At 44.7% G+C, this 17,280-nt stretch overlaps 1 protein-coding gene across 1 annotated transcript in view; it reads right to left on the bottom strand.

The window, feature by feature from the left end:
- CACNA1E (calcium voltage-gated channel subunit alpha1 E) overlaps positions 1-17,280 on the bottom strand; it is a 471,774-nt gene that overhangs the window by 144,046 nt on the left and 310,448 nt on the right. The window contains exon 10 of the mRNA XM_077928105.1: positions 30-145. Within this exon, the coding sequence (XP_077784231.1) occupies positions 30-145 (116 nt within the window). The remainder of the gene's footprint in view (positions 1-29; positions 146-17,280) is intronic.

The following is a 17,280-nucleotide window of genomic DNA, read 5'->3' as shown; positions in this document are numbered from 1 at the left end:
ATCCTGCCCTGACCCCGGATCTACTTTACCTGCTTTATCTATCCAAGCCCGGTAGCCGTTCAGTTCCCGTTCAATCTGCTGCTGCCTCCTCAGTTTCATGAAGGCCCGGCGATTTTCCACTCGCTCTCTCTCTTTGGCAAATTCCCTGTAGAGGCAGGAAGGAGGCCAAGATCCTGTTAGAAAAAGACTTTCTGCAGCGCTACAGCACTGAGTTGTATACTGCATGAAACAGCCATGGCGCGGAGGAGTGGGAAGAAGGCTGTCTTAGTTTGCGACGGGGGAAGCAAGGAGAAAACCCATACAGGTGAATCTGGAGAGAGAGAAGCAATGAACTCAGAGCAGGTCAGCTGAAAGAGATTGCCAGGGGTTTGTATTTATTTATTCATTACTAAATTCCCAACCCACCTTTGCCTCCAAGGAGCAAAAGGCAGGATACGTGATTCCTCCTCCCCGTTATTCTCACAACAGAGCAGGTTGGGCAGACTGGTTCAAGATTACTCACTGGGTTTCATAGCCAGGTATTTGAACTGGGGTCTCTATTTTATTTTTTTTGCATTTTATTGTTTTATTCATTTAGTGTAACAATCTTTACAACAAAAGACTTCACACCCAAAATAAAATCATAAATGGTAAAAGCTTGAGTCTCATGTTTTCATTTAGACTAATCTCTTCTCAGATTCCATTATTTTAATATTCCTTAATGTTTGTTTCCTTGTTTTAATTCGTTATTCTCAATCTCTTAAATCCTATATACATCTTTAACCATTTTTCAGTTAGTGCCCTCATCTCCCTCCCCCAAAAGCCATTGCTTCCCTCCACCTATGTGCGATCTTCTTTACATACTGTTATTTTGTTGTTGTTGTTGCTGCATTACCCATTGTTTATATTTGTTTTTCCATCTTTGTTATGATATTATCCTATCTCCTTGTGCCCTTTAAGCTATTGCATATTAATTTTTAAGCTCCAAAACCAACTCTTTTCATGTAGACCTTTACGCATTTCCACTCTTTATAAAGTTTTTGATTAGGACAACTTTTAATTGATGCCGTTAACTTGGCCATTTCCGCAAATTCGCAAATTTAGGCTCTCCAGTCTAGTAATTCTGGTATTTTGTCTGTTTCCCAATTTTTCGCCAGGTCTCCCTGGTCCTAATCTAATCTCCTCTAACCTCTATACTGCGGTGGATTGAGCTCAGGTGAAAGACGGACCTTTGCCCTACTCTCCAAGCTTGTTTATGTGTGTTTGTGCAAATTGGACTCAGAGGAAGCCTGCATCAGGCTGTTGACATCCTCTAAAAGCCAACTGATCCCTACCATACCTCAGTGTTAACCAATCAAGCCAAGGAATCACTCGTTCAAAGCTCCTCCCCACTCGAAACCCACCGCAAGCGAGTGCAAATAATCATAACCAGACACTGGAGAGACCTGTCAGGAGTAAGAATGGACCAATGGTACCAAATAGTATGGGAAACAGCCCTACTAGAAAAATTAACCAATAAACTGAAACTGGCACGGGGACAAATAGAAGAAGACGCCTTCACCCCGATATGGCTCCCCTTTATCACATACACAGCCCAACAAGACAATGACAAGAATCCGCCAACAGCATATGAATCAATATGGCTAACCTAATCCAAAACACCCACTCACACATGAAAACAAAGCTCACCACAGCCAATCACAAACGAACAACCACACCCTAGGCCCACCTCCAACCTCTCTCAACACCAAAGGAACACAAGCGAATAGCAAAGAGAACCTGCACAAGCGACGCTGACACAAAACCCCACATATATTAAGTAAAATAGAAACATGGCCACCAAACCCCACTCCCAGTCACGATTCCCCCCTCCACCTCTTTCCCCCTTTTCTTCCTAATGTCTCAACAAACGAAACTGATCTGTAAAAATGTTACTTGGAAAAGAAAAGAGAGAGACACTGCTCATACTTTTGTAAACCAAGATTTTTTTAAAAAAATAAAAATACATAAAAAAAAGTCCTCTGGGTGTGGGGAAGGGGTATTGGGGGTCTTTGCTGCCTGACTCCCCCACCCCCTTTCATTCTCAGCTTCCTGCTGACTTAAGTTTGCAAATGCGGGTGGAACACATGAGGAGTATGAAATAAGAGACAATGCCTCCCCTTTTAACTTATGGCTATTTTACTCATTTGCTGGGAGGATGTTTTCCTAACTCATCCCTTCCCTCCCGGAAACCTTTGCTGACCGCAGCTTTCCAAGGACAACTTTAAATGATGTGGGTTGCGCAGGTGGGAGGGCTAACAGGCAGGCTTGGCAAAGGCAGGCGAGAGGAGGAGGGTTTCGAAAGCCACGCTTGAAAGCCGAAAACCTTGGCTTGCAGTCCAGGGGATTCGGAAGAGCATGAACGATAAAGTAAGACCTTGTGCATAATTCAGAGGGCAGGGCTGCTGCCTTCCTGCTGTCCGAATCAAACCTCTCTCCCTGTCTCTTCAATAGATGCTTATAATTCCACACATTCACTGCGCACTGACTTTCAGCAGGCAAAGGATTCATTCTCTCTCTCTTTTACACACACACACACACAGGCTGATGGGCTGGGGGCGTGGATGCATTATTCAAAGGAAATGTGTTTTGCTGCAGCCATGCTGCAGAGTCGCAGAATCTTCTGAAGGTGTGGAAGGGTGGGTGGAAAGGAAGACAGGAGAGGGAGCAGGAGAATAATGCAGGTCTCCCTGGGAATACTCTAGGCTCCCTTGGCAACCACAATCCTCCCAAGGAGGAAGCTCTGTGGAGCCCACACAACCCTCTGTCTTCTTCTCCATCACATCTGCAAAACCGACACTCCAGCACGGAAGCAAGCAGCAGCACGAAAAACAACCCCCGATGACCCAAATGAGCATACGGTCTTTCTCTCTTCGCTTGTACAGCTCTGGGACCTCTTCCACTGAAATAAGCTCCAATTAACTTGAAGTGAAGGCCCAAGACAGGAGTTGATCATCATGTGAGCTGCGCACAGGTGGTCTGAAGCGAGCTGCTGGCTAGCCCTGTGGAGCCTCCTTTTATTGAGACAAATATGCAAGCCAGGCAAATACATTTTGGGCTGTGACCTTTACACATCTTCCGTCCCGAGATTGTGGGGTACAAAGCTATTTTGGCACCTGTTTCCACAGTGTCATTTTCCCCTTGCACAGTGTATGACGAAGGAGACAAAAGGTCTCAGGGACAAAGGTTACAGACAGGACACCGCTGACTGCTGAGACCGCAAAAGGTCAGACATAGGGGACGATGTTCCGACAGCTGTGGCTTGTCTGGGGGGGGGATTTTCCTGCACCCCAGGGTCACGCGTGCAGGCAGACTGTGGCTGCCTGCTGGTGGAGAAGTGTGCTCCCTCCGGACCTCACTGTCCACTCCACGATATCCCTACATAACCTGACTCCATGAAAGGATGGCCAGTTCACAAAGACAAGCAAGCCCATGTTAAGCATCTAACAAAAGCTCAGGCCAATGTCCCATAGCTGATGCAAAGCAGGCATAGACTTGGTTGGGTTCTTCAATGGGGGTGGGAAGGAGGTTGACTGGGAGACCTCTATATGGGCAGGTTGCAAATATAAGAAAGGTTTCTTTGGAAATTGCATTTTAAAAAAATTTAAAATAAATAGTCTCTTCACACATGATGCTTTGCAATGAAATGGACACTTGATAGAGAGCTACCATCAACCCCACCTTTCTAATTAGTATACCTGTTAGGTGCGCGTGTTTCCAAAAAATATACTTGTCTCATCTGCACATGACATTTCTTTTTTTTAAGTCTACAGTGTGCACCTTAAATTGGACCTAGATAGATTTATGGGATAAAGATACTGTTATCGGTTCCCACCACAGGAAGTTTAATTTATTGGTTTGTTGAATTTGTATCCTGTCTTTGCACCAAATGGTACTTATGACACAGCTGGTAGCAATGTCAAAAAATAAAAGCAGCATACAATAAAAGCCAAACAAATACAAACTAAAATAAACATAAAAACAAGGCAGGTAAAAACATCAGTAAAAACAACCAGTTAAAACCATTTGCAAGTCTATAGCACTGGCGGATTTATAAAGAAAAGCTACGTGTCGTTGGCTGCAACGATAAACCCCATCAGAAGATTAAAGTGAGCAATTGCCCCAAGAGCACAATTTGCTTTTTACGAGCCCAGTTCTAGTTCAGAAACCCTGCTGCACTTCCAGTTTCACTATCAGGAGTGTGGGAATGACTATGGTTTCTAGTCAAAAATGAAGGGCAGACCACACATCTGAAAAACACTTACTCCTTTGGTCTGCCTGTATTTGTAGAAAAAAGAGAGTTCCGGGTACCTTCTGGTCTTCTTCACGGCTTCTGCACAGCACTACATTGGAAAGTTCCTTGAAGAACAGCAGCCCAGGTTTTTCCCCCCTCCCCTATTAAAGAGTACTCTCTGTCACAGTACAGTGTGGTGTAGTGGTAAGAGCAGTAGACTCGTAATCTGGTGAACCGGGTTCGCTTTCTCGCTCCTCCACACGCAGCTGTTGGGTGCCCTTGGGCCAGTCACACTTCTCTGAAGTCTCTCAGCCTCACTCACCTCACAGAGTGTTTGTTGTGGGGGAGGAAGGGAAAGGAAATTGTTAGCCGCTTTGAGACTCCTTCGGGTAGTGATAAAGCGGGATATCAATTCTTCTTCTTCTTCTTCTTCTTCTTCTTCTTCTTCTTCTTCTTCTTCTTCTTCTTCTTCTTCTTCTTCTCCTTCTATGATGTTCATGCTGTCCTTTAGAGAGTCTCTACCCTTCTCGCTGAAGGGACACGGGTGGCACTGCGGTCTAAACCACAGAGCCTAGGGCTCGCTGATCAGAAGGTTGGCGGTTCGCCGGCTCCCTCGGCCAGTAAAGCGAGATGAGTGCCGCAAACCCAGAGTCATCCATGACTGGACTTAATGGTCAGAGGTCCTTTACGTTTTTACCCCTCTCGCTAAACTGGCACTGACTTCGGAACAATGACTTGGTAACCTAGATTAGATGGATGGCTAAGGCCTATTCAGGAGTTCAAGGAATGTGTCGGAGAGATCACAGATGCCTGTTGCGTGGGAAGGTTTGAAGGGGGCTTCTTCACACGGGGGTCTGGATGCAATTGGGAATCCCCTTCAGGATCATGCAGGATTCCCAGTTGTGGGAAGGATTCTCAGCACATTCAGCTGAATGTACAAAGAATTCCGTTTCAGGCATTGAGCCTCAGCTCTTAACAGAGTCAATGGGGGCACTGGGAAACACATGCCCCCCCATGGTATTGCCACACACGCTATTTAAACAGCTGCATAGGGCTCTAGTTGCTGCAGTTTTGCCACTGAGGCTAAATTCACCATAAAATATCAAAAAAATCAATAGTTGCCACTACCTAATAGGCTGAAAGAGCAACAGGGGCTTTCTGCACCGAGGAAAGGTTTAACTAGGATATCAAATGAAACTCTGTCACCTTCCAGTCTCTAACGACCCATGACCTCAAAAGAGCAAAAGAAAGGACATAGAAACTTGACCAAAGGGAGAACGGCATTAATGTGGGAAGAGAGTAGATGAGTTAGCAGCCTCTCCGATCAGACCTGCTGTTAAGTTTATTAACACAGAGAGAATTGTTGCGGGTAAGAAAACAAAAAGAGCAGAATGATTTTAATGATACATACTTGTTCTAGCTGGCATCATCGGTGGGTCTGTTATGTTTTACTTGGCCGCAGAAGTTGTATAGAATAAAGCAGTAATTTTGACTCTGAAATTAATGTCTTTCTCTGCCATCTTGGCAGAAAAGGTAGAGTGGAATCCAGACAGAAGACTGTACATTAATTGGAAATTGATGTTAGGACACAATCTGATTCAGGAATCGTTCTCAAATATAGGATGGATGAGGGAAGCCAAGTGTGTCCTTATCCGGGCCAATATACAATTAGAGTCTACGTTGAAAGAAATGGGAGCCTTGTAACCTTTCCACCAATTTACCTCAAACAAACATGAACTGATGTGTAATTTCCTGGATTTCCCCATGATCCCTTGTGAAACTCTTTAAGAATTATCCAGAGGATACCACCTGGATATCCTAATTTGTTAAGTTTTAATTTGTCAATAATGCCTAGAGCATCCTCTGTTGTCACCCCATTGGGCTCCAATTCTGCCTTCCTGACAAAGCTAGCTCACGGAGGCACAATGATGGGAAGAGTGCTAATTGCAGGGTGAAAAGACTGATCTTATTTGACAAGACATAGCTAAGCAAATGGATCCATATGTTCATGTTTTGCAGTTCCCTTTGGTTCTGAGAACAAGACCTCACAGTGAAGCTTGGCTCAGGTTCAACGCAGCTCAATGCAGCTCATACAGGTGATGTTTTGCCTAACGTGCACTTTCAGAGGATATTTTTATGAGCAGGTTCATTCTGTTATTAATAACGGTGAAGATTCACCTCCATCTTTGAGCTCTAAGGTGTTCAGCAAGAAGGTGACTAATGGCAGCAATTCGAGATAAATAGGTGGTTCTTTCACGAAGGCAAAATATCTTTCTTACTTACTTAAATACCTAGCTAACCACAAGAAATATGTAAGAGAAATCAGACCAGGAGGGCCAAATCAGGCTGAATTGCTGCCATAAATTGCTGCCATAAATGTTAGACACAAGGACTGATAAGCTGTGAGCTCTCTTTAGTTTAGTTTTCATACTAAAGTTCCTTTTTGCTCATGTGGACCACTGCTACACCTACTGCTACACATTCTGCCTCTGAATGTGCAAATGAACCTTAAAAGTTGAGTTCTTTTTCCTCCAGAGAAAACCAATCCCAGAAAGACCACCCACAGCTTATCGAAGGCAGAAGATGAAAATAGTAGTGGACTAGTCCTGTTCTCAGCAGGTATGAAACCTGAGTCAAGTTTCCTTTCTCACACAGTTCACTTCCTTCCTATATTGTTGTGAGATCATAAAGAAAAACAGAAGAGCCCTGCGAAATCTGGCAAGGGTCCCATCCAGGACATCATTCTGTTTCCAACTGTGGTCAGGCATATATACCTCTGGGCAGATGGCCAACAGCCAGGACTTAAAGGTTGCCAACAACTAGAACAGTCTTTCCCCTGTTGTTTATTCCCAGCACCTGGAACTAAGAGATACACTACGTCTGAACGTGGAAATTCCATTGAGCTAATGGCTATTGGGACGCGGGTGGCGCTGTGGGTTAAACCACCAACCCTAGGACTTGCCGATCAGAAGGTGGGCGGTTCTAATTCCTACGACAAAGTGAGCTCCTGTTGCTCAGCCCCAGCTCCTGCCAACCTAGCAGTTTGAAAGCACGTCAAAGTGCAAGTAGATAAATAGGTACCGCTCCAGCGGGAAGGTAAACGGCGTTTCCGTGCACTGCTCTGGTTTGCCAGAAGTGGCTTAATCATGCTGGCCACATGACCCGGAAGCTGTACGCTGGGTCCCTCGGCCAGTAAAGCAAGATGAGCGCCGCAACCCCAGAGTCGGTCATGACTGGACCTAATGGTCAGGGGTCCCTTTACCTTTACCTTTACCTTTAATGGCTATTAGCCACAATACACTTGTCTTCCAAGAATGTGTCCACTCCTTTGTATAGCCATCTAGCCTTCTGGAAACAATTTCTGTGAATTTTTATGTAGCACTGAATAGTCGTGGAAGCACACAAGCACACTACCAATTAGTTTTGCAGGGTGATATCATTTCTCCACACCATGATGTCATTTCTTACACACTTTAGGTGTCATTTTTGTTTTCTAATCTAAAAGAATCCAAAACACTTTAGAGTTTCTTTGTAAGAAAGGACATCAACCTCTCAATCATTCTCATTGCCCCTTTCTGTAGACCTTTTCCTGCTCAACAACATCTTTTGACATAAGCAAGAGTGAAACTGGTGTGGCGGAAGGCTGGAAGCCCAAAGGCAGATGGAGCTGGAGCACAGGACAGGCAGGGCCAACTAATTCCAATTTTGTCTCCATCTTCCTCTCTGTTGAGTTCTCTTAAGGAGATATGGAGGCACCTCTGAAAAGACACTGTCCCTGGTTCTCATCAGTTTGATGGACATTCACAGTAAACCTATAAGCGAGGTCTGTGAAGTGGATCTTAAAACACAGGCAGGAACTTTAGCAGAAGAAGAAGAGTTTGGATTTGATATCCAAGAAGGAAAGAAGAAGAAGAAGAGGAGGAGGAGGAGGAGGAGGAGGAGGAGGAGGTTCGGATTTAATATCCCACTTTATTGCTACCCTAAGGAGTCTCAAAGCCGCTAACAATCTCCTTTCCCTTCCTCCCCCACAACAAACACTCTGTGAGGTAAGTGGGGCTGAGAGACTTCAAAGAAATGTGACTAGCTCAAGGTCACCCAGCAGCTGGATGTGGAGGAGCGGGGAAGCGAACCCGGTTCACCAGATTACAAGTCCACTGCTCTTTGCCACTACACCACACTGGCACAGAAGGGCATTAATGAGGTTAAGGAGGAGGAGGAAGCCAGAGCCAACCCAGGAATGGTTGTCAGTACAAAGGCAGGGAGGGTAGGGCTGGCTGAGGGGAAGCAAAGGGCTCAACTCACACTAAGGGCCTTCTCGGTAGTGGCACCTGCCCTGTGGAACGTCCTCCCAGCAGATGTCAAAGAGAAGAACAACTACCAGACTTTTAGAAGACATCTGAAGGCAGCCCTCTTTAAGGAAGCTTTTAAAGTTTAAGAGACTACTGTATTTTAATACTTTGCTGGAAGCCGCCCAGAGTGGCTGGGGAAACCCAGCCAGATGGGTGGTGTATAAATAATAAATTATTATTATTATATTATTATTATTTTCACCTGCACTCCCTCCCTTTTTTTGCCCACTGCTTTCCCCATGAAAACCCGCTCTTTAACTCTTTGGACAATGTGCAGGAAACCCAAATTGCAGTTTGTGGCGCTGTGGGTTAAACCATAGAGCCTAGGATTTGCCGATCAGAAGGCCGGCAGTTCGAATCCCCGTGACAGGGTGAGCTCCTGTTGCTCGGTCCCTGCTCCTGCCCACCTAGCAGTTTGAAAGCACCTCAGAGTGCAAGTAGATCAATAGGTACCGCTCCGGCGGGAAGGTAAACGGCATTTCCGTGCGCTGCTCTGGTTCGCCAGAAGCGGCTTAGTCATGCTGGCTACATGACCTGGAAGCTGTACTCCAGCTCCCTCGGCCAGTAAAGCGAGATGAGCGCCGCAACCCCAGAGTCGGTCACGACTAGACCTAATGGTCAGGGGTCCCTTTACCTTTACTGAGTCAGAGTTAAAGGGCAGGTTTTCCTGGGTGACAAAAAAACCAAAAAGCACTCAGACAACAGACCAGGAAAGCACGAAGCTGTGGCTAGAAAGTGTAGGTATTTCAAATGCAGCTGCACCACAACACCACAAATTTATATAAAAGCATTCAGATAGTGGCACTTCAGCCTCCACAACCAATTTCCTAATAAGCCTTAAAATGCTGCCGCGCACTGAGTTGACATTTTCATTGAGCTACCTGTATCCATATTTTCCGTTCAAAGATCAGCAGTTTCACATTTGCATCCTTCAAAAGAACTCTCAGGCGAATGTCATCTGGCTCTGCTGACTTGTTAACTTGCAATTTGTCAATTAGCTTTAAAACTCCATCATTTGTCACCTCTCTTTGACATAACTCCTCAGTTTCCCTGTCGCCTCACAAAATAAGAGTTCAGATGGGGAAATGTGTCTCCATTAGCTTCCACATGAAGACTCACACTTTTCGCCTCTCCAGAACCTGCTTTCAGCACACCTTTTGTGGTCTCAACGTCCCAACAAGTTTAACAGTCCTGGTAAGCTTAACTATCCCAATGCATTATTTTGAAAATACAAAACCCACAATTTTTTGGGTTTATGCTTTTAGCATAGCTTTTTAATGCGAATCTTATGGACTTTTAATGTCTGTTTTTACACTGCTGCTTAATCACACTAGCATCCTCTTTGAAGTCTTTATATACAGTCTAAATCTGCAGTAATATCGATGTTACACTTTGCTCCAATCCATTAATATTTACTAAAGTACCTTCTTGCAATTTGATGCTACCCTCTCACCATCTCCTGCAACCACATCAGAGCCATTATTCTGCATCCTGACATCTTTCCATGGCACAGCCTTTGTACCCTTCTCTGCAACGATGCCTCAGCTATAAGTCCTCACTCAGGTCCTATGCTCCTGCACACCTTGGCCACCTTCCTGTAGGAATGGAATTAGACACCAGGAGAGAATCTGTGGTTTAGTTATTATCCTTCCTTGCAGCTTAAACTTGGAAGCCAAGTCAATGTTGATTTAACCTTCCATAAACAATAATCCAAGATGCTGTGAGGCAGATTGTATTTTCCTGGTATTGCCCCTTTTCTCCCCCTTAAAAACAACAATCACACAAACATTGTTTTGTGAATAAATAAAGATAGTATTTATTTAGATAATCTATATCTCAAAGCATCAGTTTCTGCAGCCAAATGAAGGGAGGTTAATAGCAACTATCTAAATTACAAATGTATAAAATGTAAGTTCAAAAGTGGTGTCTGAGCTGCACGTGTTGTCAACTTGGCAACATGAGGGAGAGATGCCCAGGCAGGAAGGAAGCATGTTGTGTTACAGTTTCCTGCCAAGAACAACAAAGGAAGTGATCTCACAGAGTTCTTTCCAGCAATTTTTACAGGACAGCTCAGGATGTAAACAGGAGTGTGAACCAGATTAAGCATCATTCCTTCTCCAGGTTGAACTCTGCGAGTGTGCATGTGTGGAATCTCAAAAAGAGGATTCTCAGCAAACAACTATTGCCAGGATTCTTTTGGAGGAAACCACAGAGCCCAGGGCTTGCCAATCAGAAGGTCGGTGGTTCGAATCCCCGTGACGGGGTGAGCTCCTGTTGCTCGGTCCCTGCTCCTGCCAACCTAGCAGTTCGAAAGCATGTCAAAGTGTAAGTAGATAAATAGGTACCACTCCGGCGAGAAGGTAAACGGCATTTCCGTGCACTGCTCTGGTTCGCCAGAAGGAGCTTAGTCATGCTGGCCACATGACCCAGAAGCTGTACGCCAGCTCCCTCGGCCAATAAAGCGAGATGAGCGCTGCAACCCCAGAGTTGGTCACGACTGGACCTAATGGTCAGGGGTCCCTTTACCTTTACCTTATAATTTGAATAAAACCAATATACCTCCGTAGCAATACATGTGTATCACACATTCTTTCTTGGAATCTTGCCTGGAAACTTTCCCCCTTTCTCCCTTTAGCAGTTTCTAAGAAGCAGGGTGAAGGCACGGGGAGAAGAAATGGTAACTGTGTAGGACAAAAGAACCTAAATATTACAACAGGAATGGAGAGCTTGAGAGGGTGGCAAGTAAGATGCAGAGTATATTATCTGGTCTGATGCTGCATCTTCAGAAGGAGCAGATACCAGAGACAAACAACAAAGGAGGCTCTGTCTGTAAATTTCTCAAAGGCCCTTGGCTGGACATAGCTTGAAGTGGAGGTAATGTCTGAGTCCCAAACACCAAACCACACGTTTGCTGCTACAACACAACATCAGTTTCATAGAAACCAACCAGCGAGGTTGATCAGATCCTCCAAGTGATGTCCCTATTTTCCAGGGACATCCCTGATTTAGAGAAGCCACCCCAGTTTCTGATTTCATCATGGGATGTCCTGCTTTTCCTTAAGATGTCCCTATGTTCATTGAAGAAATGTTGGAGGGTATAGAGTTATGCAACCCCCAAGCCAATACAATAAGTACAGTTGTATCTTGGAAGTTGAACGGAATCCATTCCGCAAGTATGTTCGACTTCCAAAATGTTTGGAAACCAAAGGGCGGCTTCTGATTGGCTGCAGGAAGCTCCTGCAGCCAATCGGAAGCCGTGGAAGCCCTGTCGGATGTTCAGTTTCCGAAAATAGTACTCAAACCGGAACAGCCACTTCTGGGTTTGCAGTGTTCGGGAACCAAAATGTTTGAGAACTAAGCTGTTTGAAAACCAAGGTACAACTGTATCTATACAACCTTTAGAAGACTTCTGAAGGCAGCCCTGTATAGGGATTCTTTAAAAAAAAATGTTTAATGGGTGGCATATAAATATTATTATTATTATTACAGTGGTGCCCCCACAAGATGAATGCCTCGCAAGACGAAAAACCCACTAGACAAAAGGGTTTTCCGTTTTTCGATGCGCTTCGCAAGACGATTTTCCCTATGGGCTTGCTTCGCGAGACGGAAACGTCTTGCGAGTCTTGCGATTTTTTTCGCTCCCCCCCTTTTTCTAAGCTGCTAAGCCGCTAATAGCCTTTTAGCCGCTAAGCCGCTAAGCCTTTAATAGCCGCTAAGCCGCTAATAGCCTTTTAGCCGCTAAGCCGCTAAGCCTTTAATAGCTGCTAAGCCGCTAATAGCCTTTTAGCCGCTAAGCCGCTAAGCCTTTAATAGCCGCTAAGCCGCTAAACCGCTAATAGCGCTAATCCGCTAAACCGCTAATAGGGTTGCTTCGCAAGACGAAAAAACCGCTAGATGAAGAGACTCGCGGAACGGATTATTTTCGTCTTCCGAGGCACCACTGTATTATTATTATTATTATTATGGAATAGGACATCCCTATTTCTAACAGAGAAATGGCAAAAGGGATGGGTTGAGTGACAACAGCCACATACTCAAAACAGGGAACAGGTATAATTTCCCTGTTAGTTATTCACCAAATCAATTCACTTTAAATTAATTTACTCCCAACCCCCCAAATCCCACCCAAAATTAATTTCACCTTGTATGCTCCTAATTTCCTCCCTCTGACTCTCACTTCACCAAAGAACAAAAAAAACTCTCACTTCACCAAAGAACAAAAAAAAAGGTTATAGAAGGATCTGGCAACTTCTGTTTCAGTGTATCTGAAGAAGTGTGCATGCACACGAAAGCTCATACCAAGAACTAACTTAGTTGGTCTTTAAGGTGCTACTGGAAGGAAATTTTTTTGTTTTGACTATGGCAGACCAACACGGCTACCTATCTGTAACTTCACCAAAGAAGTTTCTCAGACATGATGTGATCACACAGGTCAGCTATCCCTCAACCCTACAGCAGAGCCCTGGGCATTAATGCAAACCCTGATCCTCCAGCTTGCTTCCTGCAGCTCAGAGGGTGATGGGTGGCAAGGAATGCGCTGGAATTAAAGACCTGGCGGCTGGGCAATCACCAACTAACTAGCCACCACAGCACTGTGCTTTTCTATGAGCTGCCTCACCCAGTTGTCTGGCAAGGCAACAGAAATGTTATGACATCTCATCCATTCTAGTAATACACTGCATGTTATCTGGAAGTGTGTATTTGTGGGAGTGTGCGCAAGAAACAACAAGTGGCAGCAACTAGGAATTTCTTGTAGTGTCTTGTTCCATCTTCTGGATCCACAAGTTGCAACCCATCTGCCATGCTCCTTGTCTGGCTCCCACTCCTTTCAGTTTCCATAGGAATTCTCTTCTTCTTTTGCAACCCCTCGTAGCCAAGTAAGATGGTCTTCCATGAACACGGTCTTAACAGTGAGACCGTAAGTGACTGTGGAGGCCAATTCTGGATCCACACGTCCTTCCACAGTGGGGACATAGGTTTCTGGGTGGGAGTTGATCACAGTGAGGGTTTGCCAAATGTGGCTTTCTCTTAGCACATTTCTCACTTTTGTCCTGAGTTCAAGCATCTTGAAAGTCCACAACACCTTTGGCTAAAGCTGTTCTCCAGTTGGAGCGCTCGCAGGCCAGTGTTCCCCAGTTTTCTGTGTTTATACTACATTTTTATAGATTTGCCTCGAGAGAGTCTTTCAATCTCACTCACTGGATCATCACCTTGTCGTGGCGAGTGGGCTTGCACGTTCCTATGACCCTGGTGAGCAAAGCCATGGGGAGTCTCTGATTCAAGAAGTCCTCAATGGCAGAAAAGGTGGAAGGTAACAAGTAGGATGTTACAACAGCTGTGAAGGTGGATGAAGGCTGCAGCAGATAAGAATCTACCGGTCGTCGTGACACTCATGCCATTGGAATAGAGCCTTACTGCAAAGACTGTGCGTTGGTTAGCGTGCACTGATCTACACACATAAAAACAAATTAATGAACAGGTGTCTTTCAAAAACCCAAACTCGCCGTGCGAATTCTACCTCCCCATTAGCAAGGAACAGTCCCTCCCTTAAAGGAGAGAAACCTAAGTCCTCCACAGACCACAAAACAGTGTGTGCAGGGAATCTGATAGCTACAATCAGATACTAATGAACTCGGGAGCTCCAGCACAGGGTGAAACTTTATTTCTGCAAGGTTCTTTGGCGAGGGGGTCTTAAAAACACGTTTTGGGGTGTGAGAATTTCAGATCTGTTCTGTTGGGGGCAGTGGACCAGCATGGTTTTTCCGTTTAGCATGCTCCTTTGATTTTGTTCACGTAAAGCTTTGTTTACAGATTCAGGGTCTCTCAGTGTTGTCATGACAACCCAGTCAGCAGAACATACCCACACACCTGCCTCCCAGGATGGCATGGTCTATAAAATATACATATCCATAGCCTAAGCGTGTGTACACACATACAAGAATTAGCATACATGGCCACGACTAATGCGGATATGTTTATTCATGCATTATGCCATTACACAAGTCCTTAAAGGCTGCATAAAGCAATATTAACTAGCAAAGATGTTTGAGGGCTTTGGTCGTCTATATGCTAGCCAATCACGTAGGAAAACCTGCATCAGACAGTAATCTGAGTTGCAACTCAAGTAAATCAGATTTACGAAAATTCCAAGTTAATAATAATAAAACGTGCTGCCATCTGCCTTATTGCAGGGCAGATTCGAGGGTAAACCATACGTGGAACGAGTCTGCCCCATGGCTTGATGGAGGTAGAAACTGTCTCTCATGCCTTGTTACGCTGCCATTTCTATGGGGATATATGCTCGGTATTTATTACCCCTGCTATGCAAAAATTTCCAAATGAATCCAAACTTCAATGTCTAAAATCCCTGATAGAGGACAAGGATCCTGAGATCATGTTAAGGGCCAAATTCTGTGTGATTGCCATAAAACTTAGGGAACAAGCTGTGCTATCATAATGATTAAGGCCTTAAATGATAATTTTACGTTATATGTTGGTGACTAAGTTTAAATTTATATATATATTTAACTGTTGCTATATCTGTGGTGTCCCTGTTATACCTAATTGCAAATTCAAATGTATCCCTATTGTGTATTTCCTTGATATTGTATGCAGGCTGGAACTGGTCTGTGACCGAAATAATAAATTCTAATGATGGTGATGATAATGTAATATTTATGTTACCTGCTGACATGACTAATTTTGCTGCGGTTTTATGTTTATTTTTCCCGAAGTTTGCGAGCTGTTGTAAGGGACTGATAGTTTGGGAAAGCAGCTAGTAGGCTTTTGAGAATTAGTAAAGAACACATAGATGTTAAGGACTAAACATGAAATGTTATAGCAATTTTCAATGTTCAGATAAGGTCTGCACATAGAAGCACAATGTGTTTCCACATACAGAGGAGATTTGCATCTCCATGCAGGCTGGTCTGCCTTCCGTCACAGGAAGTCAGACTTTTCCTCACTGCAACATCTGTCCTTAAACACATCACTTTGCTCCTTATGGAATCCACTGCCAATGGGAGCCCATTTCTTGGGGGCAGGGAGAAGGAGGTTTGGCTGCTTTATGTATTTATTTAAAATGAATTAAAAAATAAAGTTAATATGCTGCTTGACTGTTCCCCAATAGCCCTCCTGACTGCAGCCTGCTTATCTCAGAATACTTGGAGAGAGTCCAAGGGTCCATTCCCTGTATATAATTTTTTATCAAATTTTCTGTTTTGCAATTTAAAGTGCTCATTTTTACATCCTTAATATATTGATCACTTCCCTTCTTCCCTTTCCATGGTTCATTTTACATATCATAAATCCCTGCATATTTTACAAAAACCATACCATTCATTATTCCATTATTTCATCTTTCAAAACTTGTTCACACTGTTGAATTTATCTTAACGCTGCGAGCGTTTTCAGCTGTACACAATTATTTCCCATATATTCAATAAACGTCATCCAGTCTTCTTTAAACGTATGTTCTTCTTGTTCTCTTATTCTATATGTTAAGTCTGCAAGCTGCACAAATTCTGTCAACTTAAGTTGCCACTCTTCTTTGGTTGGGACCTCGCTCGTTTTCCATTTTTTGGGTTAACAAAACACCGGCCGCAGTGGTGGCGTACATAAATAACCTTTTTTGACACCTGGGAATTTCAGTCTGAATTATCCCCAACAGAAAGGACTCGGGGGGGGGGGGGTTGGGGGGGGAAGTACTTTGAAACATTTTTTTCAATTCATTATGGATCATTTCCCAATATTTTTTACCCTTTTACAAGTCCACCACATATGAAAAGGGTCCATTCCCAAAGGGGGTCTGTAACTGTAACAATTCTTTCATATGCATAAGCCAAGCCTTGCAGACACCTATGCGTTTACAGACTCCCTGGCTGTAATGGCTGGTACTGCTCATGGAGTGAATCTATGTAAGATTTCTCTTCCGGGCTCATATCTGGTGTAGCCCATTCACAATGTCTTGACACACTGCAAGGTGCAAAAAGCCATAATGTGCTGGGCCCGGGGGTAACCCGTGAAACGTGGTCCAGGACCAGTCCAGAATCCGAAGGTTCTGCTAGGAGTCAGTCCGACAGGGCCAAGGCAGGACACGAGGCAGGAAACCAGGCAAGGGCAGTGTCAGGGAACTGCCATTGGAGCTAGAGGCGGAGGGAAGGCTCCAGAGTGATGTTGGAGAGGGTCCCAGCAGGGAGAGAGGCAGCCCATCTGCTGGGGAAGGAAATCAGCGTAACACCAGTGGAGAAGGGGGGCAGATGGGGGAATCGGAGAGGAGGCTCCAGGACTCTTCGCCGGAGAACAGCGGAGAGAGTACGGGTACTCCGCTGCCCACACCTTCCCTGCGCAGAAGACTTCTGCGCAGGGAGAGTAGGAGGAGACTTGGCGTCAAACAGCTTTTATGCTGGAAAAGGTTCAAGAAATGCCCACTGACGGATTCTGCCAGCGACTGAGACAGTCACGATGCTGGAGGCTGTTCAGTCAGAAAGGGTTAACCAGGTAACCTAGCCAGGAGTGGCGACAACTTACGCACAAGCAATCCCTAAACCCATTACAGGCAGGTACAGGATCTCAGGCAGGTTCTGGCAAACAGCAATGTTGCTCCCGCAACCTGGGGCGGGGTCCAACAGCCTTTTATCTTTGTCGGGGTAATGGCCGGTCCTGATCCCCTGGCGACTC

The sequence above is a fragment of the Podarcis muralis genome, chromosome 5, assembly GCF_964188315.1.
Source record: "Podarcis muralis chromosome 5, rPodMur119.hap1.1, whole genome shotgun sequence".
Lineage (NCBI taxonomy): Eukaryota > Metazoa > Chordata > Lepidosauria > Squamata > Lacertidae > Podarcis > Podarcis muralis.
The sequence above is the reverse complement of the archived record's forward strand: the minus strand, read 5'-3'. Positions and strand labels throughout refer to the sequence as shown.